We start from the raw sequence: 25,792 nt of genomic DNA, 5'->3' as shown, positions 1-25,792 counted from the left end.
TCGTGTTTAGGAGAAGGTTGTTATCCTTGCACCATGAAGACAGCCGCTCCACCTCATCTCTGTAGGCAGACTCATCTCCCCCAGATATGAGCCCCACCACAGTAGTGTCATCTGCGAACTTTACAATGGTGTTGCTCTGGTGGGCGGGGGTGCAGTCGTGTGTATAAAGCGAGTTTAGTCCACTCCTTAAATTGTTTATTAAGGAGCTTAAGGGGACTTTTGTTGCTGAACATGCCTGTTCTTTCCCCTTCCTCATAAACTTTTGCTTTAGCTCTTGTAGCATTCAATTTTTTAACCTCTTCCAAGCGTTCGATCTCTCTGCACTGCGTTTCCATTGCTTGCTGCCTTTCCAAGTTTTCATGTTCCAGTTTTTGTAGTTCAGCTGCTTCCCTTTCTTGCTCCTCCATGACTGCTAATATTTCTTGAAATGCAGCTACTTCAACCTCTGCTTCCATCGCTTGTTTGTGAGTATGACTGACCTGAACCACTTTTAGACCTTCGCGATTTTGACCTTGCTTTAATACTTTCAGATCCTAAGCACAGCCCAGCATCGGGCCTTTGGCTGTTTTTCAGCTCTTTTAACAATGAATGAGGAAAGTGATGTACATGCATCTATTTTGTGCCTTGCGTCTGCAGCAGGGGTTCGTATTTGGTGTATTTGTTCATAAATGGTTTGTACATCTTCGCAGGTGACATTTGCGTTGTTAATCAGCTCATTCAGTTCATTCTCTGAAACTTCTTTTCTTAATATTACTTTGCTTCATATCTCCGTTTTCCAAAAACAACTGCATATATGTATTGGAGATTTTCAAGTTTCTTCTCTTGAAGCTTTTTACCCTTTTCAGTTTGTAAAAGCGAAAGAGTAACTAACGGTCTGCCGTTTTATAAGTTGCTCAGCATCATTTTCTTCTGCTTCAGTCAGTAGGTGGAACAGCACAGTGCTCTTCATGATCATTGTCAACCATCTTGTTAGTCTAGTTAAATGTCAGTCAATGCATTATGTTTAAATTTCAAAATACTTCTTTAAATTTGTAACTTATTATATGTATCTCAAGTATTACTTTGGGATTACTGTTACTGTATACTTTAGCTGTAATGAGCTTCACTCTTAATACAGATGTACTTTAACTTAAAGAACTTTGTAAACTTCACATATAGTTTGACCTTAAGCAAACACACAAAACTCTTTCCTAAACTACAAAGCATCACTTTGAAACACTGTAGAAATTAAGTAACCTTTGACAAATGTGTTATAGAAACTTATTGTGGATCTTTAAACTTGAATTTAACCACTCTTATTCTACTTTAAACACTACCGTTTGTTAATTTTCACATTAATCCAGTTACCCAGCGTTGCTGCTGCTGTGCTTGGCTGTTTGTGAACAGTGAGCTTGTGTGATGGCGCCCTCTTGCGTCTCACCGCTGTACTGCCACTCACTGCTGCAGCTTCTACCAGCAGCTTCTCACCAGTGCGGGCTAGGGCGAGTTTTTACTGTATCTCCAAAATGACAACACAGCACTGCTTCTTCAAGAAAGGCGCTTTGCTTTTTTAATTAATTTTTTTTAACACTGTGAAAACTACAAACATAAAACGCAAATGCTTTAGGCACTTCAGTCATTTAAAAGTAACCTCCCGCTTTGGAGATCCTAGAGGAATAACCTTATAGTCTTGTGCATTTGAAATTAACGTATAAAATAATTAGAACACCATAGATTATAAATTTGGACAATATTACAAGACAATTATAACAAATCCCTTGTACAGCTAGTGGATGAACTAGACTGTTGCAGATGTCTCGCTGAAATCCTTTCCGTGTTTTTCAAACACAGGCCTCACAGTCTCTTAAAATTCACACCAATGTCATCAGTTAATGTGTTGTCAAATTTGTCTACTTATGTGGTGTGAATCCCAAAAACATTAATGCCAATGGTAATGCATCTACCCGTGTCATTGTAGTGTAGTGGCATACGTATTTTGGCATTTTGTCTTTTCAGGGTTTGGTTTTCTTACAATGGCCTGAGATGCCGGATGATATACTGCCCCAAATCGGTCTGTTATGCCTAGTGCTCTCTCAACTTTGATAGATGCTTATTATTGAAATGTGATGCATTACCTGTTGATTCTTGGCGCTCCATATCTGGCTATTGATTCATTCCTCAGCCACTTTATTACAGTCTTTGCATCTTCTTTCTCGCAGGGAATTGCTTCCACTCATTCGGTAAATCTGTCCACCATTACCAGTAGATATTGGTATCCCTTTGTTCTGTGTTCTCATGTCAGTAAAATCAGTGGCAATGTCCTTGAATGGGGCATCTGGGACCAAAAATCTTCCCATGGAACACCTGTTTCGAGTTGTGGTCATTACAGGTGACACACTCAGCTTCGTGGTTACTCACAATGTGCTACCACAACTCCTCCATATTTCTTTGAGTTAGCTTTTTATTGACACGCACTTGCTTGATTAAAAGCTGGCAGAGTTTTGCTGGTGCCACTATTCTTCCATCAAGACCTCCATTTTTTTCTGCCTGGTCAGCTGCTTTGTTTCCTTTAGCCACACATGCTGAGTTTCATTGGTGTCTCTTGCATTTCATGACAGCCACCGTCTTTGGAAGAAGGACTGCTTGGGTCAGTTCTTCCAGTTGTTCCTTGGCAAGTGGCTAGTTTTTGTCATGTTTCTTTATTCTCCCATGAATTATTCTTCATATTGATGTAGACATGCAGGCATGGTGTTTTAAACAAAACCTCACCACTTATTTATCTGCATATTGGACACGCAGCTGGATCAGTTAAGTATGTTTTTAGAGAGACTATGTAAATGTAAAAACTTAAAGTTTAACCATGCGTCTTGGTTTGGCTGTATCTGTTTTTTACTATGTCATTTACCATGAACAGTTGTTGACTGCAAAATCTATGCCTGCCTGTAATTTCTTATGTGTTTTTTTAAACACTGTTCTTAAGCATGTTGACATGTTTGCATTACTTGAGATGAAAAAATACAGAGTAATTTGCCTCTCTACTTGCATTTGCACATACACATCTGTGCATGTACACGATAATGCACAAATAGTAACTGATGTCAAAGCAGTGAAAGCAGAGACAGGGGCAACTTCTAACACACCGGGGTCTTTTCAGTCTCTTGTTAAAGAGGACAGGTTTATTTATAATGGGCATATGCTAGTAGACATAAAAAGCAGCCACCCTCTCACCTTGCCTTTGTTCCAGCCTTCAACAGGAAACACACCCACAAAAATGATAGAGCAGCAAGTTCAATAGCTGTTGGTCTAGCTGACTTCAAGAGACAATCACAAGATGGCAGTAATGTAAAATATCAATGTCAGTCGGCACTATGGGATTGATGTCTTTCTTTAGAATTCTCCGGGAAGGCACTTGCTTGTGGTCAGGGAATGAGTATCTCCTGCTTAATTCTCATATCTGATCCTATTGAGGACAATGATTTAGAAAATAGATTTAAAGAGCAATTTGCAGGTTGACAACCTCAGTGAATAAATGAGTAGAAAAATGAAGGAATATGTAAATTTACCAATCAAAAATTCAGTCAGTTTTCTGCTGAAAAATCAAACACTGTCTGATTCCAGCTTGCCAGTCCAGTGTACTACTGGTGCACCAAATGAATCCAGTGACGTCGCATTTTGTACTGGCACAAGATGGTGCTATACACGCACTAAAAACTTTCACTTAATATATGTAGGGTTTATTTTCACTCCCTCAACTCCCTTGTTCATTTCAGCATTCAGAACCAAAGTGAAAATCTTTTTCATTTCTACATTTGTTTTAAAAATATGAATGACGTTTTGACCTGAACTAAAGATCCCACTCAAGCTTATTGACAGCTGGCTTTTAAAAATACAGAAATTAAAGTCATTAGCAATGTCCTACCAGATTATAAAAAACTCATACTCGTAATAAGAGAGGAGAAGACAAAGAAACTGGAGAGCACCAACAACCAGTTAAGCTTGGTACGGAGTGGCAACCCTCCATCCTCCATGACAATGTCCCACAGGAGTCAAGACACAGCAAACCTCAGACTCAGCCATATACACTACACACAGACACACTCTTGTGTATATATGTATGTAATCATATATGCATTTATACAGTAGACATGGAGCTGAAAAGAATAACATGCATAAAGATTTTTGCACATACATTTAAAAATATATATAGTTGTACAGATAAGACTTAATATTCATTTCCCATATTATTTCATCATTATCCTCCTAGGACCTGGCGACATCACCTTTTGGGTTAATTAGACCAAAATACTAAATCTTGCTCTACAAGGGCCTGATATCCACTTACGAGGACATTATACTGCAACTGTTCTATCACAATTTTAAATGAATATCCTCACAGGTGGCTCTCATTTTTCTTAGAAACAAAAATTAGGTAAAAAAAAAAATCTGGTAATTCTTTGTTTTTACATTCATCAGGTCCCAATCAGCCCAAATATCAAAGAGAAATTAAGAATGCATGCCGTGGAAGAGTTCGGGTCTTAGGAGGTTAAACCAGGGCACTATCATACACTGGGGGACTTCCATTGATGACACATACATGCTGGTTAAGCATGATTCCGCTGCACCCAGACAGTGTTGATATTTTTGTGTGTTTTTTTTTAAATTTTATTAGCTGATGCAGTTTGTGGTGTGGCTTCTACAGAAGAGATATAATTAAATGGAATTGACTGCTGAGCCACTTCCTTCTTGGAAATGAGTGTTATGTTACATAAAAACAACAAGACTTAACAACCAACCTGTCACAGCTTTGTTCTTTCCCACAGAAGAGAATTCCAGTGAACTCTTAACATGGCATCTGAATGGTTTCCAAACAAGTAATACATGTTCAGTCATGTAAGGTCTTTTTTTATCCCGTTCCTCTGCTGTGAGAAACTCTTGGTTTGTTTTTGCAAAATGCAGCGACCTTCCAGTTACAGATGCGCTTCCCAACCCACTGAGCCACGGTCGCCCCTTTGTGTGGTTGTGTAACTAAACATCACATTAATTCAGTCCACACAACTATAAAGCTGGTAACGTGACACAGAAACATGTTGTGGGTTCTGCAATTAATCATAAGGATTAATAATTAATTAATTAATAATACAGTGTGCTTGCTTTTTTTTTTAAAAATTCTAACATATGCATTTATTTATAATGTTTTATATACATACACAGATATTTTAGTCTTTTTGCCATTATAGTTCATTTATAAAATACTTGGCACTTTTATTGATAATGTGGTCTAGCAGAACTAAGTGTTTTATAATTTAGCTACAGTAAAGTATATTTCTACATGAATCATCACTTCATTGTTTTCAAATAATGTTGTAAAACTACCAAAACGACACAAAATTTACAGGTTCTCTAGTCTTCTGTGAAAGACATCGTCTTTGTTTGAATGGCTCATGTAATTTCTCATTGTAATCTACAACAGGTTTCTTTAAACTATAGAGGCAATGTTGTAAAAGCTCGAGTGGGGAGGGAGCTTAGAGGACAAAGGAAGAAGATCAGGGACATAACAGAGAAGCCTAACCTGAAAAACCAGACAGACACACCTCTCCGTCCTTACACCCTGTGTTTTCATGTTTGTTGTGGAACCATTCTGGTTCCATTAAAAATTTCCCAACATTACTTGACGACTTACTGAGAAATTCAGCATGTGTTTGTTTTTGGCCATGCACTTAATTATACATGATTTTATTCAGTCAGTCGTTTTATTTTTATTTCATTTTTTTCATATTTTAGCTACTGTGATAAAGCAGATTCCCAATGTATTATAATTAATAAATTCTTCTTCTTCTGATCATGACCATTATGAATAATAAATAATAATGATATAATATTTATAAATTACAAATACCAATGGCCATAGGTTACAAAAGAGCAACAGCAATCTTAGTGTAGTTAATGGAGGCACAAAATCTGGATTTGGTGAGGAAACTGATTCTGAGACAATTTTTTTTACCTTAATTTTGACTGTTTGACTCAGTGTGTGATCAGCATTTGGCACAAAAACCTTTTGTTTATGTCCTCCCAAAGATTCAGCGGACTTTTTGGCAGCAAGAACCCCCCCACCCCACCCCCACCCCTCCTTTAACTTAGTCATTCATTTAACAGTGAATGTCTAAAAGCATGTCCATACAGGAAGGAATTCACTTTTGCATATTGCTTTGATGGGTAGTCACCAGCAGACATTCCAGACTCTGGCTGCCTAGTTGACTTTCTAATACGTTTACCATCCTGTTATAGGTCAGTGAAAAGTGTTTTTTATTCCCATTGATAGTCTTTTGTTAATTGTTTTTCATGCAGAATTCATGAAAGTAGATGTTTAAGATAGACATTAACTGACGTTATAGACACTTTTATTTTCTGGGACCATGACTCATACAGACACACCTGTTTTCAAGTGAAAGAAAACACCACCCCGTCTCTGTCTGTGACTGTGTCATTTGCAAAGGTATTTGGCTATGCAGAGTGAAGCACTCTGAAATGAGGGAGTGTGCAACCTACGCAAATGTGTATGTGTGCAGTCTTCAAAAAAATGCAGCGGCATCTTTTAACTTTACTTTAACACTTAGTTTCACTTTAGCTTTTTGTATCTTATAACTATTGTCTTCTCCGGAACTCACAGAGGGAGCCACCACAGCACAAGCATAAGTAGCTCACCAGCCTGTTGTTTGTGGTACTATCCCTTGATGACAGTAAACAGCTCTTCGCTAACTGGTAGGTGAAACACTTTAAACCTAGTCAACTGAAGCACTATTTTCTCAACCAGTCTGAAACATATGACTCTATCCTATGATTTCTGACCCACTTCAACCAGCCCCTGTACAGAACACAACAATTCACTGCCAGAATCCTCATGCATACTTATAATTGCTTCAGCCAGCTAACATGCATGTAATGATCTAACCTGGTACAAAGGACGAAGAAAGGAGATTTTACTGGACTTTGAATGTGTGGTTGTTTTGCCAGACATGCTCATCCACTTTAAGCTTATAGAGAGGCAACAGTAGTTAAATAATCACTTCTCTGAATACACAAAAGATCAAACTTTGAAGCAGATGTGCTATAGCAGTGGAAGATCATACGGGGTAATGCTCCTGTCAGCTAAAAACAAGAATCTGAGGCTACAAGCAATATGTGCTCACCAAAACTGGACAGCACAAGACTGGTGATACTGGTGTAGGGGATACGTTCTAGGCCTGAGTATTATAGCTCAGTATTGTTGCTAACCATGCCTTTCTCATTGCTGTCCATCCTTGTGCCATCAAGTTTTGTAGCTTGTGGTTGTTATTTTATTGTGTATTGTTGTTTAGTTTAAAATTAATAGATGTGAGTGTATTTATCGATCAATTAATTAATCAAATAATTAATTGCTTTTATTTCTGCTGGGCTCCTTATGGGAGGTCAGCATGAGAACAGAAAACAAAGAGAGCACACACATATCCACATCACAACACCATAAACCACATGATAAGCAACTGGGGTGGGTAAGGGGGTGAGAGGTGGTATTTCAGTTGTTCATTTCTCTGTCACTGATTTGCATAGGTTGCTGCTTCCCACCTTTTTGTTGTTAAACTGGTCCCGATTTCAGTTCTCGAATCTCCCCTTGATTGCACACCTAGAAGGGTTTCCTATACAGTGTTAATAGTGTAAACTGATTTTATTTTGCCAGATGAATTACTGAATTATTGAATGGACTGGTTCCTATACAGCACTTTTGTACCCAGTTTTTCTACTGCACTTATACCAGGAAAATACAGGAACAGGAACAAACGTATTGCATGCAAGGGTTTATCACAGTGTAGAAAATTTCATATATGCATACTCCTTTACTTGAGAGTGCTTTACTCTGCATAGCCAAATACCTATATCTCAATACTCGCTGGTTGAAATTTGTACCTAGTCATCTTGTTCCTTTTGTCAAAATTACAACCTTCTGGCAAAACTGTAAAAGCTTTAACATGAACATACAATAAACTACAAATCTATTCACTGACAATCTACAAACACTGTGAAACTTCCTGGAACAGGACGTGAGAACACTGAACCTGGTTGACTGGCCCCTCCCTGTGTTTTGACAAAAACAATCTAACCATGCCAAAAACTCTTCTTCAGCTGCTTTTATTTCTGTATTCTGCAGCCAACATTCTTTTTTTTTCCCTAGCTAAACCAATCCAAATTTCCAACGGCAGTATCTGCCCTAAGGTAGGAACTCAGTGCTATTAAAAACTGGTTTTGTAGCATGATGACTCATAGAGACACACCTGTTTTGAAGTGGAAAAACACCACAACTTTCCTGACTATGAAAGTCTTGGGCGGTTCCAAACACTTAAGTTGATTATGGAGTTCCACAGAATTGCTCTCACATTTCAGTTGCTTTTTCCGTTAGATAAATATCAGAAGTAAAACATTTGCATGATCTCCCTGCACTTGTATGGGATTTGCTCCCTCCCTCCCTTGTCTTAAGCCATGTTTTGAGTTAACTGGTGATTCCGAATTAGTTAATCATATGAGCTAGATGAAGATGGGTAAAATCTGGCTTGTAGTCTGGAGTGCTTTGGGTGATTACTAAGACTAGAAAAATGCTATTACCTGAGCTATAGATGATTCTATACATTGTGTGAATATATCAGCACACCTCTTCCTGTTGGAAGAAGCCAGGAGGTTATCTTCAGGCTGTAGCACTTTACACAAACAAACCATATCTATGGTGAATATATGACAATAGAACACAGGCTTAAAATAAAAACAAGGATTAACAAGGTTCATATTCAACAAAGGCCAGTATACACTAACAGAAGAAATCCAAATCATGAGCGGGAAATAATCATGGCAGCATATAAGGATATATATATCTGAGTGCCAAAAATAAGGTATATACCTAAAAGAAAAAAACCCTAACCAAAAACAATGACATACATGTTTAGACTATATGACTTGTCTGGGTGTGGCACATATTATCAAACCCAACAGTGAGCACTGTTGTTCTTTGCTTAATATTTTCATCCAACAAATTCAGGGTTGCTCTAAAATCATGTATTTTGTTCTAATCTTTTCGACACATTCATTCATTTGGACCTGGATAAGCAGTAATGACTTGGTAGTAGAGCAGGTCATCTACTGATCCTGGCTGCTCCTTCTGTGATGCGTCAATCGAAGGATGCATGTGTGGGACTGTCAGAGCACTTAAGCATAGATTAAAAAATAGGAAAGTTGTAGAAAAGTGCTGCTGAACCAGACCATTTACCATTTATTTAAAAACAAATAGTTCATAGTATGGACAGTCCCTGTCTTTAGAGAGGATATTATTTTCAAAAAGAATTTCACATTTTGACTGGTAAACCCACAGAAAAAACTCTTTCAAATTTGAATGGGAAAAGTCTAAGAAATCATGAATAATTAATGTAAGTGTGGACAGTGAATTTAATCTTTCAGAAGGGTCTGACTTCTCATGGAGAAAAAAATAAACACATTTTTAAAAATCAGACTGCATGGAACCTCAGTTAACACTTTCCAAGTTCACTATATTGACATATTAAGGAAAACAACATATAATACAAATAAATACTTAAATTAATAAACTGTGGCTGAAGTGAAAATTACCTGGATTACTGACCCAGTGTTTTCTGTTTACACAATTTTGAGTCTATTTTATTCATTATTATCTTCTCTGTGTGTGTCTTCTATTTTCTAGTTCAGTTTGCTTGTGCTCTTGAGTTTATCAGTATTTCTAGTTTATGTCTCCCAGTTAAGTCAGTCCTGTCTTTAGGTTTGTTTGTCTCGTCCTTTTTGTCCGTCTCCCTCCGTTCAATCTCCTTCTCAAACTTCACCTGCTCTGGAGCAGGTATAGAATTACATCTATTGATCTCGGACAACTGACCAGTCTCTTTGGAAAAAAGTGCCATCATTGCTGAAAGACTCCTCAAACCTATGATAGTAATAAGTTATGAAGGTGTCGACTATATCAGTGTCATATTGATAAGTCTGTTAACTTACACATAGGCCAAATATAGTAGCTCTTTTCTGTTCTTAAACATAGCACGCAAACATTCGAACAGGTTTTTAATACTAAACTACTGTCCAACTTTTTTATTATTAATAATTTTATTATTTATTACAGACATTTATACGGCTACAAAGTTTTATCTGCCCTTGTAAAATCAGTCTTTCTGCTGGCACAACACTTATTTATAGTTACGGATGGCCACATGCTGCCAACGCCAACTCTGTCATGTAAATGCTTAGAATAAAACCTGGGTTAACTTAGCATGTTGTTATTCAGCTACATGAAACAGTTGATTGCTGATGTTGTGATAAGTGAATCCAGATAACACTGGCATTAAAGTTACCTTGAGTTACCTTTACATGCTTCACCTTACAAGGCCCTGGCTTTGCCCTCACTTCACACACTTACACAGGAGTCTTTACATGAACAGTCATGTAAAAGATCGACTATCTATGTTTCTCTTGAATTTGATGCTGTGGGGGGGGGGGTCATTGTGTACTTGAGCTAGAGAGAGGGAGAAAGAGTCCCTCCTCCTTGATAAGCTCTGTGATAAGCCACCTCATCTCACTTCAGCTGTCACATTCCGGAAGCATAGCCTCCAGAACTCTGTCGGTTCACTTGATCGGATAACATTCGTTTGGAGTTTTCCCCGATCATGACTCGGGCTTCTTTTCCCGTGTTTGTGTTGCTGGTGTTTGCGGTGAGTTCAGTGCTTTTTTTTTTATTTAAAAAGTAAAGAAGAAGACAAAAAAGAAAAAGCTATTTCACCACTTAACAAAACTGGTTTTGAAATGTCTTTGTTTATTTTTTGTTATCTGAATTCTGGAAGATGTTTCAGCAAATGAGTTGTTGCTATTATATAGAAACACAACATAATTTTCTCATCCAACTCACTGATAGTAGTTATAACTAGGTGTAATTGAAAATGTTTAGCCGTCATTGCATACTTGGCCGTGCATCTTCTACTTAGCACTCCCTTCTCTGGAAGCTTGAAGTATTCCATGTGAAAATTTTCTCTAGATGGAGTGATTGGGTGTGTTTCTCCTGTGATGCCAATACTTTACCAGCTAGAAAGCTGTTTACCGACTTACGTTAGATTAACTGGTGATTCTAATTTCAAAACATTAGATTAGAAAATGTAAAGGTCGAGCCATTTACATTAAAGTTACTTTCAGCTCCTTTCCACTTAGATTAATGAGAGGTATGACATACAGGGGTGTATGTGATGAAGTGTGCTGGTGTTGTTCCTATTATTTACTGCCATTGGTCAGTTGTGATGCTGATCCTGGACCAGTATTATAATGACAATATAGTTTTTAAAAACTATCACTAATAAACCAACATTAATAACATACGACATACAATGCAATGACAAGCCTGAATTAGCATTATTTTCATATCACAGGAACAACACAAACACGAGGATATCAGACATCAGATACACTTAAAATGTTTTTTTTTTTCTAGTTTTGGTTTCATTATCTTTTTGATGTCTGTTCAGGTTTCCTTGTCTGTCTCTCTGTTTAACCATTTAACATTACTTTAATGTTTTGACACTTTTGACACTCATATTGTTAATTGTGTAGTTTTGCACATATCGAAGGCAATACAAGTGATACTGAACGCATCATTGACATCAGGATGATTAAAACAGGGCAGAAGTCCTCTATATGTTTTCAAAGACAAACAGTCTGGCAAGGCTTTCTAACGTTGATCCTGACTAATAAAGAACAAGTCTGTGTAAACGTGAGAGCAAAAATAAACTATATCAATATAAAACTGGGTCCTAAGAGTGCTGACATATATTATCATTAATATGTCCCTGACAAATTTGAGGAGCTAGAAAAGTGAAGGACAAAAAAGAATGCGGCCAGCCTAAAAAAATATGTGCTGTACATGGACAGCATCTTAAAGCTATGTCTAAAGAAGTGGGAAAAACTGACGCAAGGCTTAGGAGAAGAATCTCACACTCCATTTGGTCCATCTATTGGTCACTGAAGCCTTTTCAGAAATGGTCCTAGTGGAAGGGTGGCTGTTAACAAGGCATTCTTAAAATAGGAAAACAGGGAGAAAAGGCTGAGATATTCCAACAGCGAGTGTCTACAGCCATGGTTAAACACGGTGGAAATTCTTGTCAAAATTGATGGAACTATGAAAACAGAACAGAAGTATAGCCAGGACCATCTGAGTGGCTTCATTTTTCTGTATGACAGTTATATTGTATAATTTTAGTGTACTGTCAGTACACTAAAAGGATACATGGATAGAAAAACCCACAGTGAATGATGAAATAATTGCCAGAAAAGTCAACTTTTTTGGAAAGTTGGAGAAATGGAGAGTTTATTGAACCATCTGACAAAACTGTTTAAATATTAATAAGATTTTAACTTCCATATATGACTTTTAATTTGTATTGTATTTGCTACATCTGGCATTTTTTAAAATTACTTAAAGTGTGTTGTGCCACTTTTTTTTAGGTTTTTCAGGAGGGGGAAATCAAACTGATAATGTAGAAGTTTTGAAACTCACAAAAACTGTATGTATCAAATATGTCACACTAGGTATTAAGAGGTTAGAGACTTCAACATCATCTTGACAGAGAATGAGACAAAACGCAGTTAACAGGCAAAAGAGACAAGCATTGTTCTTGAAAACTACTTAAATTACAAGAAAGTTTGCCTAACAAAGTTAAAGAATAAAGGTGGTCATACTAAATATTAATTTGATTGTTAGAATCAAACAAACTCTAATTTTGCCCTAAATGTTATTGTCACGGTCTGCGGTGGCAGATCGTGTGAAGTGGAAAGAGAGTGGACCCAAATTAAAACTAACCGGGGCAAAACTAAACATGAGCAGATGAACTGATGATCCGACGAGGGACAAAGGGAAACTCACCCAATAAATACACAGCAGGATGATCAGGGAAGTGGAGGCAGCTGTGGAACGAGGAACCAATCAGACTTAACCAGACAAAATAAAACAGGAAACACAAAAGAATGAGACTAAACGAACAAGAAACTAAGAACTATTCATATCAGGAAGCGAGGAAGCACCAGCAAATAGGATGACAGATCACTCCAATAAAAGTAAACAAGGTCAAAAATGCCCAAAACATAAACTCTGGATCACAGACACTAAAGCTATTATGTAAGAGTATTGAAGTTTGTTGTGTTGTGTCTGTTGTGTTATAGCTCCAAGCTCTTGCTGTACAGAATCACAACTCTGGATCCAGTTTGGTAAGAAAAAAGAGAGACTGGGTTCTTCCTCCAAAGCTTCTTAAGGAAAATTTCGATTACACTAAAGAGAAGGCGATTGCTAAGGTAAGTCACTGATACTTAATTTCACTTTAATTCTGTCTCCTGATTATTAAGCATAAATGCCTGTCATAAACAAAAAATACCCATGTATCAGTGAAGTAATTCAATGTTTAACCATGACTTTTTAGTGCCACCAAGATGGTTTTTCTTCAGGTATCGCCTAACCTTTTCTGAAACATTTTATGTTATAGATAAACCATCGACTGTAAGAAACCACTGGGCAATCAGTCCTCTGAACAATAGCATTAGCATTTCTAGGTGCTGGCTCAAAATAGGGATCCTATTGGATTTGGTTGTGCCAATTGTAAGAGGGCTTTCATGAAATATAAAGACTGTCTAATTGTTTGTGAAGGGATCTTTAAACCCCCATTATTTTCTTGCTTGCTGACAGTGATTTCAAATGCATTCAGATTATTATTTGAAAGTTATGCAACCAAAAACATATAGAAGAGAACACTGAAGAATTGTAATAAACTTATTACCTATAATTAGTGTGCATGTGTCAGCCATCATGCAGCCTGCTTTAGTTTTCCATACTTTAACCTCTCTTTCTTACTTTCTTTACTTTCTTTCTTTTATTTCCTTATTGTATTATTTAATTTAGTTTAGTTAGTTACTGTCTTGGAGCACCTGTGACCCCCTAATTTCCTTTATGTATTGAAATATTTTGATTTTGACTATTAGCATACTGTTTAAAAAATGTTTTATTATTTGACAATTTAACACCACCAGCTGTAAGAATAAGAATAAATCAGTTTCACACATAATAAGAATTCATGTTAAAAACAAATTATTTAAAGAAATAGACAACTTCAGTTTTTTGGTGCATATGTGGTGAAATAATGAAGTCTTCCACCTTGTGTTTCAGATTCGATCCGATCTTCAGTTTGACTCAAATCTTCTCTACTCCCTGGAAGGTGTTGGGACAAACCAATTTCCTTTCCATGTCTTTGTGGTTGACCAACATTCTGGTGATGTTCGTGTCACTAAATTGCTTGACAGGGAAGTGATCGATACTTACACCGTGAGTCCTCCTGTAGTTCTTCTTTGGTATGGAATAAGATTCAACAGCTGTCCTCAATACATTAAATATTAAGATAATTCAAAATGGACTGCCATTTATATACGCCTTTCCTCGTCTTAATGACCACCTCAGACTATAAAAAACATTAAGCAATACATTCATACAGTGCTTTAGTCTACATAGTTTAAGAATTATCTACAGCTGTGGTGGACGTTTACAAATACTCATCATCGGAATGAATGTCATGGTAATTTTGGGCCATTTCTTTGACCTTTTCTTTTTATGTACTCATGTGGTACATGTATTTTTGACTTTTGCTGCCATGATGCCAGGTCTCTCTTGGAAATTAGATTTTTAATCTCAATGAGATTTTTTTTTTTTTTACCTGGTTAAATAAAGGACTAAAAAAAAAATCCAATGTCAATCATTTTTCCAAATGATTGTACAGCATTTCGGCTGCACAGTCATTGTACAGGCTGACTGACTCATTAACTTCTCGTTAGTGAGTTAGTCATGATTGACTACAACAGGTAGTTTCTCTTTAACAGCATAAAAAGGATTTTTTTGAACCACTCACTGGATTCACTAAGAACTCAGAACAATGGTAAAGTCCAAGGAACTTAATGAATAACTAAGGAGGAGAATTGCAGATCTACAAAAGTTAGGAAGGTCACCTCTCACCACTCTTAAACAACTACAGATTCCAAGGTCATCATCAAAATAATTATATACAAGTACAAGTTTTTGGATATGCCACCACTTTGCCAAGTTCTGGAAGAAGATCCAAGCTGTTACCCTCAGATGAGAGGACATTGGTTCAGATGTTCAGGAACAATCCAGGAACCTCTAACACTCAAGCCTGCCATAAACTGGAAACTGCTGGAACACCAGAGTCACTGTGCACAGTGAAGTGAGTTTTACATCACCATGGACTGAGAGGGTGCTGACCAAGAATGAAGCTCCTGCTCCAAAATCTACGACTTCAAAGTTTGACACAGATTTATATCTGCCCACATGATCAAGCCAAAATTGCGCTTTATTGCCGCAGACGAGACAAAGATTAGGCTATTCGGTCTTTCAAGCCCAGAAAACCCTGTACCAGCTTTTCAGCATGGTGATGATTGCACCATGTTCTGGAACTATTTGCTCCCAGTGCTGCTGATACATTGCACAAATGAATGTGGACTGTGCTTAAAAGCCTGTATATATAATTGGGACCACTTCAAAGAAATAATTAAAAGTTCCAAACGACCATGGCACTCATGCCTATGATGAATGCATGTAAACATGTGACCACAGCTGTCGACCATATCAATGGCCAATTAGAAACATGTTAAAGGTTACAGGATACCATTTCAGTCATAGTTGTGTAAAGAAAGATGAAGTGATGGCATTTTATAGAAAAGAAGAAAGACCAATTTTGCCATGATAATATAACGTTCTACAAAGATATTTTTTCTGTTGCTCACTGTAATATATAGTATTTGCTCTGATATTAAATTGGTTTCACTAACCTTTGTCACCTAAACTTGTAAAATGCACCTTTACTGGTGGTAAATCCATACTGCAAGGCGTTGTAGTTTATGTCAAGCTAAATAACGAACAACAATGGTTACATTTCTATCTACTACTCTTTCAGTTGTCTGGTGTTGCTATGTACAAGAATGGCACAATTGCAGAAAAAAAAATTGACTTACGAATCAAGGTTGTAGATGAGAATGACAACTCTCCAGTATTTCCAGATGTTGAACCTGTTGAAGTAGATGAGCTCAGTCCTAAAGGTCAGTGGTGTGAATCTCATTCAAATTTGTAATGGTAGTGAGCGGTGTAAAACGAAATGATTGAATTATAAATTAAACAAAAAGGATTTTGATTTTTCTAGTGTTTGTGTAATTGAGTGATCAAATTGCTAAAGTCTTTCCAATGAGCTGCTGGAGGTTACAGACAGCCTGCGTTCTGCAGTTCATGTTATTTCACTATTATTATTATTTTATATTTATTTATTGTCTGATCTTGTAAATAACAATTTTCTGTTAACATTTGCTCATTATGTAAAAAGCATTATTTGGCACACAACAGTTAGGAGCTCTTCTTGACAAGTTTGTATCATTGTTTTAAAACCAGGGCAGGACACTGCACAATATCAATATGGAGAACAGAATGTCTGTTTTTCTCATGTACAGTGTCAATGAATGTGAAATTAAGTTTTGTTTAAAATTTAAAATTCAAATTAAATTGAGTTTTGTTTTGTTTTTTCATTTAATGCTACAGATACCTTGGTTACGACAGTCACTGCATTTGATGCTGATGAACCAGGAAATCTCAATTCTCAGATTGCTTATAGCATCATAGTTCAGAATCCAGCGGAAGATGTGTTCTACATAGACAGACAAAGTGGATCCATCTTTGTTAAAAGGCCTGTTCTGGACAGAGAGGTATGAACTATGTATGTTTGACTATATGATTCAAGAAAGTTCTTTTAATAACATGGGATAGTGGTGAGATATATAACCACTATATATGGCTATATATAGGGGAGGGGGAGGGGGGGGAATAACTATTTATCAGAAAAAAAAATTTGTTTATACACTGGAGCATATAGTAAAAGAGCATATAGTAAAATCAGTGGCAGCTGAAGGGGCAGGTTTTATCAGTAAACCACAGTCGTCGACACAATTGAGCTTGTTTTTTATTTTGTGTTTCGATGGCCTGTCATATTCATTCCTCGATCTCTGTGTCCTCAGAAAGGGCCTTTAGAGACATTATTATGGAACAAGCTTACCAAGCCAGAGCAAACATCCAAGGGCAAATATTCTGGATACAGTAAAGGCAGAGGGTCCTTGTTACCCTATTTAACAAATCTGTCAACCTTTTGACCATTCCATAAATAAAAGTCTCTATTGTGTTTGTGTTAATGAAACTCAAATCCTTTAAGTAATTACAAGATAACAATGATTATTTTCATTCAGTCCATTCAGTTAGATACTATGACAAAAATGATGAATGAAACATCTTGATAACATCCCAAGTCTCTGTTCTAACTCCAGTATTGTACAAACTAGAGATGGACCGATCCGATATTACGTATCGGTATCGGTCCGATACTGACCTAAATTACTGGATCGGATATCGGAGAAAAATAAAAAATGTAATCCGATCCATTAAATATCACGAAAGCACCTCACAAAACTTGCAACACACCGTAACTCACCTCAGGTTAGCAGTCGGAGCAGTATGCATCACGTGATAGAGCGGCTGTGGCATGCGGGACCTGTGGGTGGTCTGGATAGCATTTGGAGCTTCGCTAGCAACTTGGCATTTCATCTCCGACAAAGTTTTCCCGAGAGAAGTAAAGCAAGTGTGTAAGTCCATCTCTAACTGTTTGTAAAGCATTCCTGCGTTAAGCTTAACAAGCGACTGCCTCTCCTGCTGCTACTTCAATCATGAAACTGCTTAATGATCAGCTGATCGGCTTTTCTGTCGCGAGTCCGTGTCTCTAGTTTGCTTTTGGTCCACTTTGCACCAGAAAGAGGAAACCAGCGGCTGAACAACAGCAGCACGTTTAAGCTTGATCAGCTGTTGTTAGAATTTATTTATTATTACTTTCTACACCAGGATCTTTTTCTATGTAGCTGACGCTGGTAACTGTGCAGGGGCGGATCTAGCAAAGTTTAGCCAGGGGGGCCGATAGGGCATTAACAAGGAAAAGGGGGCACAAAGACATACTTTTCTTTCTTATTCTCATTTAAAATGTCGAGCTTTTAATAAATAATTATCTGACACCCAAAGTTTTAATTTGATGTAAAATGAATAGAAGTCAATTACTGTATATAGTAACTATTAAGTCTAATATATATACCCTAGTAAGCTATAGTACTTTTTCCTTTGGGAAGGTACCATCTGTGCAGTCTGCAATTCTGTTGAAGAAAGATGTTGAATCTATTTAATATTTCTTGAAAAATAATTGATTTCTGTGCATTTTTTTCCACACTGCATCAAATTAAGGTTGATTACGTCGATTAAGCATCATGAGGTGGAGCGTGAGGGGTGGTTCCCTATTTTTTATTTATTTATTTTTGTTGTTGCTGGGAGTTGGAACCCTATTAGTTAGGTTGCTTAATATTTATGCTAAGTACTCTTTAAAATACCAGAATAGGGAGGATGGTGTAGGTTTGAGTTTATTAGATTGATCAGTATTGCTGAACTATGAAACATTTTTTTTTGCATACAGGTATAACAGAATAGCTTTAGTGTAGTTGTTGTTTTAAACTTGAGTATGAACTTATACAAAATGCAGCAAGATATTTAAAAAAAAAACAGTTTTGTTGATTAAAAAACACTATATCGGATTCATATCGGTATCGGCAGATATCCAAATTTATGATATCGGTATCGGTATCGGACATAAAAAAGTGGTATCGTGCCATCTCTAGTACAAACGTATTTGTTTAATGACTATTTTGATGTCTTTTAATTTCAGACATGTAGTAACTACATTCTGACGATAAAAGGTCAAGATCGAAATGGACATCCAGAGGGAAACACCGGAACTACCACTATTACCATAAATATCCTTGATGTAAATGACAATCCTCCCAGACTGGAAAAAGATCAGGTACCTCTCTTCCTTACATTTCTCTATATTAACATATACAGCAGGGGAAATATTTATTTGACCACCTGCTGAATTTGTGATTTTGCCACATAGAGAGAAAAGTATTCATTTTTAACGTGGTTTCATTTTAATGGGAGAGGCAAAATATCAACCAAAAATCCAGAAAAAAAGAACATTACATAGAATTATGAATTGATTTATAATAATAATAATAATAATAATAATACATTTTATTTATAGGCGCCTTTCAGACCCTCAAGGTCACCTTACAATAACACGTGAACAATAGCCAATTGCATGTCATTGCGTGAAATAACTATTTCGTTGGCTGAAATCAAAAAGTTATTTCAAATGGCACAGAAAACAAATAATGTGCAGGATAGGACTGACAGAACAGACTGAGGAGGCTCACACAACACGAGTGAGGATGTGACCAAGAACAGAGTGGCACAGACAGTATATACATAGGAGGAGATTAGGGCAAAGTGAACACATCCGGACACAGCTGAACTCTAATTTCATGTTATGCATTTCACTTACAGTATGAAGGAAGCATTGAGGAGAACACAGAACAAGTGGAGGTGATGAGAATCAAAACAGAGGACCTGGATCTAAAAGGCACAGACAACTGGGAAGCTGTGTTTGAAATTGTCAAAGGCAATGAGGCTGGGTATTTCAGCATTAAAACAGACCCCAACACCAATGAAGGCATCTTAATGCTTGACAAGGTACAACCTTTTTAATTAAGAAGAAATTATGTGCTGTTACTCAGCTTTTTTACTATCTGGCAAATGCAAAGTCAAACTCTGTGGCAAATGGCCCTCTTATGAATGAGGTAAGGATCAGAACCTTGATCACTGCAGGGTGATGATTGTTTCCTATGGTTGACTATGCTGCCATTCACAAGAGTGCTATTCACATATATGAAGATTTGTTTTTACTTTGGTTTCACATTTCATTACTTTGTTACAGAGTTATATAATGTCATTCCAATAATATGTTACTTTGGAACGCATTACACCCTACAATGTGAACTTAGACTCATAGTATTCCAAAATTTGATAAGTGTCTCTTATCGATAAAGCTCGGAGTCGTTAAATTTTGCCTTCCAATATTTTAAGCTGTCATTGACTTGCTTATTCAGCTTGCGTCAAGTCCCTGTTGTACTACCCTGTAGTACTTGGCTGGAAGACAAAACTATTACCACTGTATGAGGTTTACTGGCCATTGCTATATGACTACTGCCCATTACTTTAACAATTTTTTTCAGAACATTCATAACACATAGCACAGGAGCATAATTTTGCAGGTTAGTTTATATAAAATCCATAATACCTTTTGTTTTACAAAAAGCAAAAATGCATCAACAATAGCAACACTCCAATTATAGATGCATATAAAACACTGTATTGTTTCTTATGTGTCATCAATCATTTTAATTATTTTTTGAGCTAAAAGATATGTTCTTGTATCCGTCATTTACAGGCTGTGGATTATGAGGATGTAAAGAACCTTGAACTAGGCTTAGCCGTCAGGAACAAGAATCCATTAGTTGGAAGTGGAGGCAGTGGAGCAAGTGCAGCATTTGGAGGCGGTGGTGGAGGTGGTGCCACTGGTGCCAGTGGTGCCAGTGGTGCCAGTGGAGCAAGTGGAGGCGGTGGTGGAGGCGGTGGTGGAGGCGGTGGTGGAGGTGGTGGTGCCAGTGGTGCCAGTGGAGCAAGTGGCGGAAGCAGTGGAAGATTTAAAACCTATCCTATCAAAATCAATGTGAAGAACCAGCCGGAGGGGCCACGATTTGATCCTAAAATCAAAGCTATTCCTGTCTCAGAGGAAGGGAAATCCTTTAACATTAAAAATGTTATTGCAAGCTACCCTGCAAAAGATGGGGATACTGGACAACCAGCTAAGGCAGTCAAGTCAGTCCACATACATATGTGTCAGCTTCTCTTTCTGTGCACAATAATAGTGATACTCATAACTGGTCTATTTCTGCTGTAGATATGCCAAAGGCTCAGACCCTGACAACTGGCTAACGATTGACCCAGAGACAGCTGAGATCAAACTGAACAAGATGCCTGACAGGGAATCTCCATACCTGGTCAATGGGACATATACTGCCAAAATACTCTGCATTTCAGATGGTACGGCATGAATGTTGAAGAACTCTCTGGAGAAATATCAACGCAAAAAAAAAAATAAATAAATACTGGATTATATATGTTTGTTTCTGGTTTTACACCACAGACATGCTTGGTAAAACAGCCACTGGTACGATAGCCATCCAAGTGGAAGATTCTAATGACCACTGCCCCACCCTGACCAGCAATTTCCAGACTCTGTGCACCACAGCAAATGCTGTAATTGTGAATGCCAGTGATCAAGACGCATATCCTAATGGCCCCCCTTTTCACTTTGAGATTATCCCAGAAAACACAAAAGGGAAATGGAACGTGGAGCATCTAAATGGTGAGATGATGATTTCAGTTTTTTTGGGGTGTTTTTTTTTTTTTAGATGTAGTAGTTAAATAAAGAAAACAATGACAAAAGACAAAAAAAGGTCAATATACTAAAGTGTTGTTGTTGCTGTTGTTTGCTTTGTTTGTTTTACAAATTTTAAAATTTTATTTTGAGATAAAAATGTGGATTACAATCTGTCATATACACTCTAAGACTAAATCTATGAGTAATGCATATACATACTTATTTCACATTTTTCTGGTTTCTGACAGACACTACAGCTATCTTGCGGTCTCAGGAGGCTTTTTGGCCTGGTGTTTATGAAGTGGAATTTGTGGTGAAGGATCAGCAGGGACACGCCTGCCCTGAACCTCAGAGAATGACGGTCCAAGTTTGTACCTGCGAGAATGGAGTTGTGTGTGGAAACCAAGGCAGCAATGGTCGTGGTAGAAAAACAACATCATTAGGACCTGCGGGCATTGGGCTAATACTAGCGGGCCTACTACTGCTCTTGAGTAAGCATTATGTGATTTTTTTTTTTTTTATTTGAGAATTTTGATAAGATAAAAAAGGACAATGAAAGAATTATACTGATACTCGAACCATAACAAAATGTAACTCTCTTACCTAGAAATTTAAATAAAACACTTACTGACTACTTTATAGGTAGACTTGGTCAGCTTTTAATTATATAAATATATAATCAGCCAATCACATCACAACACCATCTATAGGGAATCTATGGAGAATAAAGGCAGGTTAGGAAAAGAGGCATAAACTGGTACTAGCAGGGTTTACCTAATAAACCCTGTGTCTCTCCCAATAGGAAATACATAGCCAAAAGTAATTACAGACCAAACTATTCTACACTTGCTACCAATAACTACAAAAATTAAACAGATTAGACTTTTGTAACAATTTAAAATCCCCCAAAGCTTACCAAAGCTTAAAGGAATCCCAGTAATTACATCTATTTTAGGGATTTTACACATTCTGAAAAACTGTTTCACCTTCTTTTGACCTCACACCACATTTGTAGCTTTAACTTTAAATAAAACTTTTTTTTTTTACAGTCATTCCTCTGCTACTGTTATTCTGCTTATGTGGATCTGCTGTAAAGTTTCCAGACCTCTTTAGTGACATGCCTGACTTTGAGACCAAGTCACACCTTATTGACTACCGCACCGAAGGGCCGGGAGAAAACACGGTGAGACTGCAACTACCTTAAGTGTTGAAAACGGGAATAATCTCGGCATCGATGATGATGTCTTTGTGAAAGCTCCTTCAAAGTGATTTTTAATCACAATAAAAAACTGTTCACTGTTCTAACAATTGTATGACTTTTATAGGAAGGGCCACTACTTGTGACTATTGGCACAGTTAAAAATGGAGCAATGGCACCAGCGGGAGGTTTTGGTTATGAGGCATCTCTCACTGACATTGATGGGATGAAATTTGGCACCTATCAAGGTGGTTTTTCAACTGACTACAGACAAGAAATGAGGGGTTTCACTGATTTCCATTCAGAGTTTGAGACCAGAGAATCAAGGCAAGGTGGATTTTTTGATAGCATTGCCCTGCCACGTCACTTCCTGGCACAGTATTACTCTCAGGTGAGAAATTAGCTGACAACTAAATGGACAACTAAATCCAATTAAATGGAAAGTTTTAACACTAAATGTGATATGTAGTAGCTTTACTAATGATGTTAGGTGAACACACGTGTTAATGTTGCAACTAATAATGTTTATGTGGATATTATTCACTTTTTATTGGCTGTCACTGTCGTCAATAAATATGTCTTTCGTTATTTTTAAAGTGTATTGATTTTTTTATTGATTGATTTTTTTTTTATACAGAAGACAGTCAGCGGAGAGGACAACCTTGGCGTGAAGGATGGTTTGTTGGTGTATGATTATGAGGGCCAAGGGTCCTCTGCTGGCTCAGTAGGCTGCTGTAGCCTTTTGGAGTCAGACAATGACCTTCAGTTTCTTGATGACCTTGGACCAAAGTTTAAGACTCTCGCAGAGGTGTGCAGTGGCAAGACAATTTCTTGTGATGACAAACAAGCGCTACCCATTACCCCTAATGCCTACATCAATACTCAAACCTCAGTATCAAGTTTGATGAGTGCACAAAAGCTCTCCCCTCCACCCAAACTGGAGCCTGCCATCTCCAAAGTGGAGCAGAGTGTGGTCAGGAAGACAACGGAGCACTCTGAAATTGTAAAGGAAAGTACAGCCAAGGTGAAGGAAGAGATGAACACAATGAAAACAGGGTTAGCAAATCAAGGCCAGATGCTCCTAATGCAGCAGCAGCAGCAGCCTGTGTACTACACCACCACTCCTGTGTTGCAGCCAATGCATTATGTAGTCCAGCCACAGGTCCACAACACTGTGCTGCTGGCTGAGGCACCAACCACCAACCTTCAAGGCATGGTACTGGTTAACAACACACAGTCTGGACCTGCCCAAGGAGTATTCGTTCAAGGGCAGACACTAATGTCCAGTGGACAAGCCCAGGGCCCTGCAATGGTGCTGGTGGAGAATGGTGACACCCATAGTTGGAGTGATGGCCTGATCCAAGCTGGGAGCTTGTCTGGCTCCCAGACCATGATGGTTGTCAAAGGCAAGGCCCCTTCAGGGTCAACGAAAGTGCTAAAGGGGAGCCAGGGTCGTCTTGTTCAGGGAAGTACTCTACTGTCAGAAGGGGTCTCAGGATCTAAGAAAGTGCTGACAGTTGGAGTGCCAACTATGACCAAAGAGCAGCTGGTTCAAGAGGGAGGTCTTTCAAAGAAGAGTGAGGTCTTTGGCTCTGAAAAGGTCATCTACAGCAGGAGCAGCCAATCTACTGCCTTAAAGGCAAATCAGTAGAGCATTCACTGTAGTGACCCACCTACTGGTTTTTAAGGTGACAAGAGAAAATCATTAAATGGCAGATGAATTCCTGGACAACAGACGACCCTTTTTAGTTTCAAAATAGTGCATTACTCTTATGCTTTCAGTATTTTCATGGGAAGCCTGTAAGAGCAAATGGTGGTGGTGAAGGGTGGTGGCGTGTGTGTGTGTGTGTGTGTGTGTGTGTGTGTGTGTGTGTGTGTGTGTGTGTGTGTGTGTGTGTGTGTGGAGGGATATGCAGCTTGTGCAGCTTTTCCTGGATGAAATGTAATCATTTCACAGATTAAAGGATACCCTTATTACATTTTAGTAGATGTTGCACTTTGAAATGTTGCTACTATCAAGCAAAACTTAGACCTGTGGGAATAATCAAACCATTCAGTAATCCATAATCTCCTTTGGATGGTGCATTTATGTCATTGAAGAGATCACTTTCACATTACTCATCACATCATAAAGCTGATAAATCAGAATGTGTTTTTCCAATTGGAATGAACTTTGCCTCTAAGAAGACAAGTGGACTCAAATCATGACAACAAAATGCTCACTACAATATCAGGACATCATCTTCTCATGTAACTATCAACTTTACCTGCTCTTCTTTGTTCTCAAGTTAACACTGTATTATGTGTGTGGGTATAATTGGTATCAATTGTTACATTCTCATGTTATATTTTAGGTCATCACTGCTCTCATTGTCTTGTTTTATTTTTATACCTATATACAATCTGTGTGTTTTTACACTAATAAAATAAAAACATTAGTCTTTTAGCTCATTGAATTTGATTGTTATTGCTCAGCCTAGACTGATGGGTACTGCAGAATGAACAACCCAATTTTGTGAACACAATAACTCAAGAATGATGTGATGTGGCATTTAGAAAACCATAGGTGCGTCTACTAAAAGTCTCAGACAAGTTCATATCTTGCCGACAGAGGTCAAGTTTTCTGAAAATCTTGCGAATTTAACAATTTGATAAAGACGTCATCTATAAGTTTCAAATTGATACCATAAGTTGCATCTGTTAAAACTCGCAGATTTCATTTCTGAAAATCTGGTGCATGCTATAACTCAAGAAAAGTTATGATACCATAGGCATATCTACTAACAGTGAACTTGAATAATTTGGTGACCTTGACCTATCAAAGGTCAAATAGACCTTTGACAGATACAATCATGTGTGGTCATATATATACCATCATGTCAATGCAGGCAACAATACACTGTGATTACAAGAGCTTTCAAACATTCATGCAAGGCTTAATAAAATAGGTTTGCTTCTGGTGATATAGGTATTTCTGGGCTGACCCCCCAGTCAGAGAATTATTTTTAAATCTTTGGGGTTTTCTATTACATTGGTAAGGATTTGTGGCTGCGTTGATATGTAAAACCTGGGGTGTTATGTGATTGTGAAGAATATTTTTGCCAATAAAAACATATAAAATTCTAAATTA

At 37.6% G+C, this 25,792-nt stretch overlaps 1 protein-coding gene across 4 annotated transcripts; it reads left to right on the top strand.

Annotated features, from left to right (window-relative positions):
* Nucleotides 1-10,575: 10,575 nt before the first annotated feature.
* LOC309692260 (desmoglein-2.1-like) lies at nt 10,576-25,792 on the top strand. Of its 4 annotated transcripts, none has more exons than XM_082510588.1 (15): nt 10,577-10,727; nt 13,219-13,347; nt 14,213-14,368; nt 16,008-16,149; nt 16,640-16,803; nt 18,849-18,983; nt 19,526-19,711; nt 20,469-20,616; nt 20,662-20,899; nt 20,982-21,124; nt 21,228-21,449; nt 21,713-21,955; nt 22,514-22,647; nt 22,790-23,053; nt 23,300-25,792. In XM_082510588.1, exons 1-15 carry the CDS (start codon nt 10,683-10,685, stop codon nt 24,311-24,313), a joined length of 3,363 nt encoding a protein of 1,120 aa, XP_082366714.1. In that variant the 5' UTR covers nt 10,577-10,682; the 3' UTR covers nt 24,314-25,792. The 4 variants fall into 4 exon arrangements, with proteins under 4 accessions (XP_082366713.1, XP_082366714.1, XP_082366715.1 ...); XM_082510589.1 differs by having other exon boundaries at nt 20,469-20,637; nt 20,701-20,899; XM_082510587.1 differs by having other exon boundaries at nt 10,576-10,727; nt 20,469-20,899; nt 23,303-25,792.

This window comes from Aulonocara stuartgranti (assembly GCF_965226115.1).
Source record: "Aulonocara stuartgranti genome assembly, chromosome: 17".
In the NCBI taxonomy this organism is placed as follows: domain Eukaryota; kingdom Metazoa; phylum Chordata; class Actinopteri; order Cichliformes; family Cichlidae; genus Aulonocara; species Aulonocara stuartgranti.
The sequence above is the reverse complement of the archived record's forward strand: the minus strand, read 5'-3'. Positions and strand labels throughout refer to the sequence as shown.

What these genes read in the sequence shown, in the direction of transcription:
- LOC309692260 (XM_082510586.1), top strand. Translation starts at nt 10,683, where the DNA reads ATGACTCGGGCTTCTTTTCCCGTGTTTGTGTTGCTGGTGTTTGCG. An exon ending in GGCCTGTTCTGGACAGAGAG is followed by an intron (nt 16,804 to 18,848) that starts GTATGAACTATG and finishes TTTTAATTTCAG; the next exon opens with ACATGTAGTAACTACATTCT. An exon ending in GAACGTGGAGCATCTAAATG is followed by an intron (nt 21,450 to 21,712) that starts GTGAGATGATGA and finishes GGTTTCTGACAG; the next exon opens with ACACTACAGCTATCTTGCGG.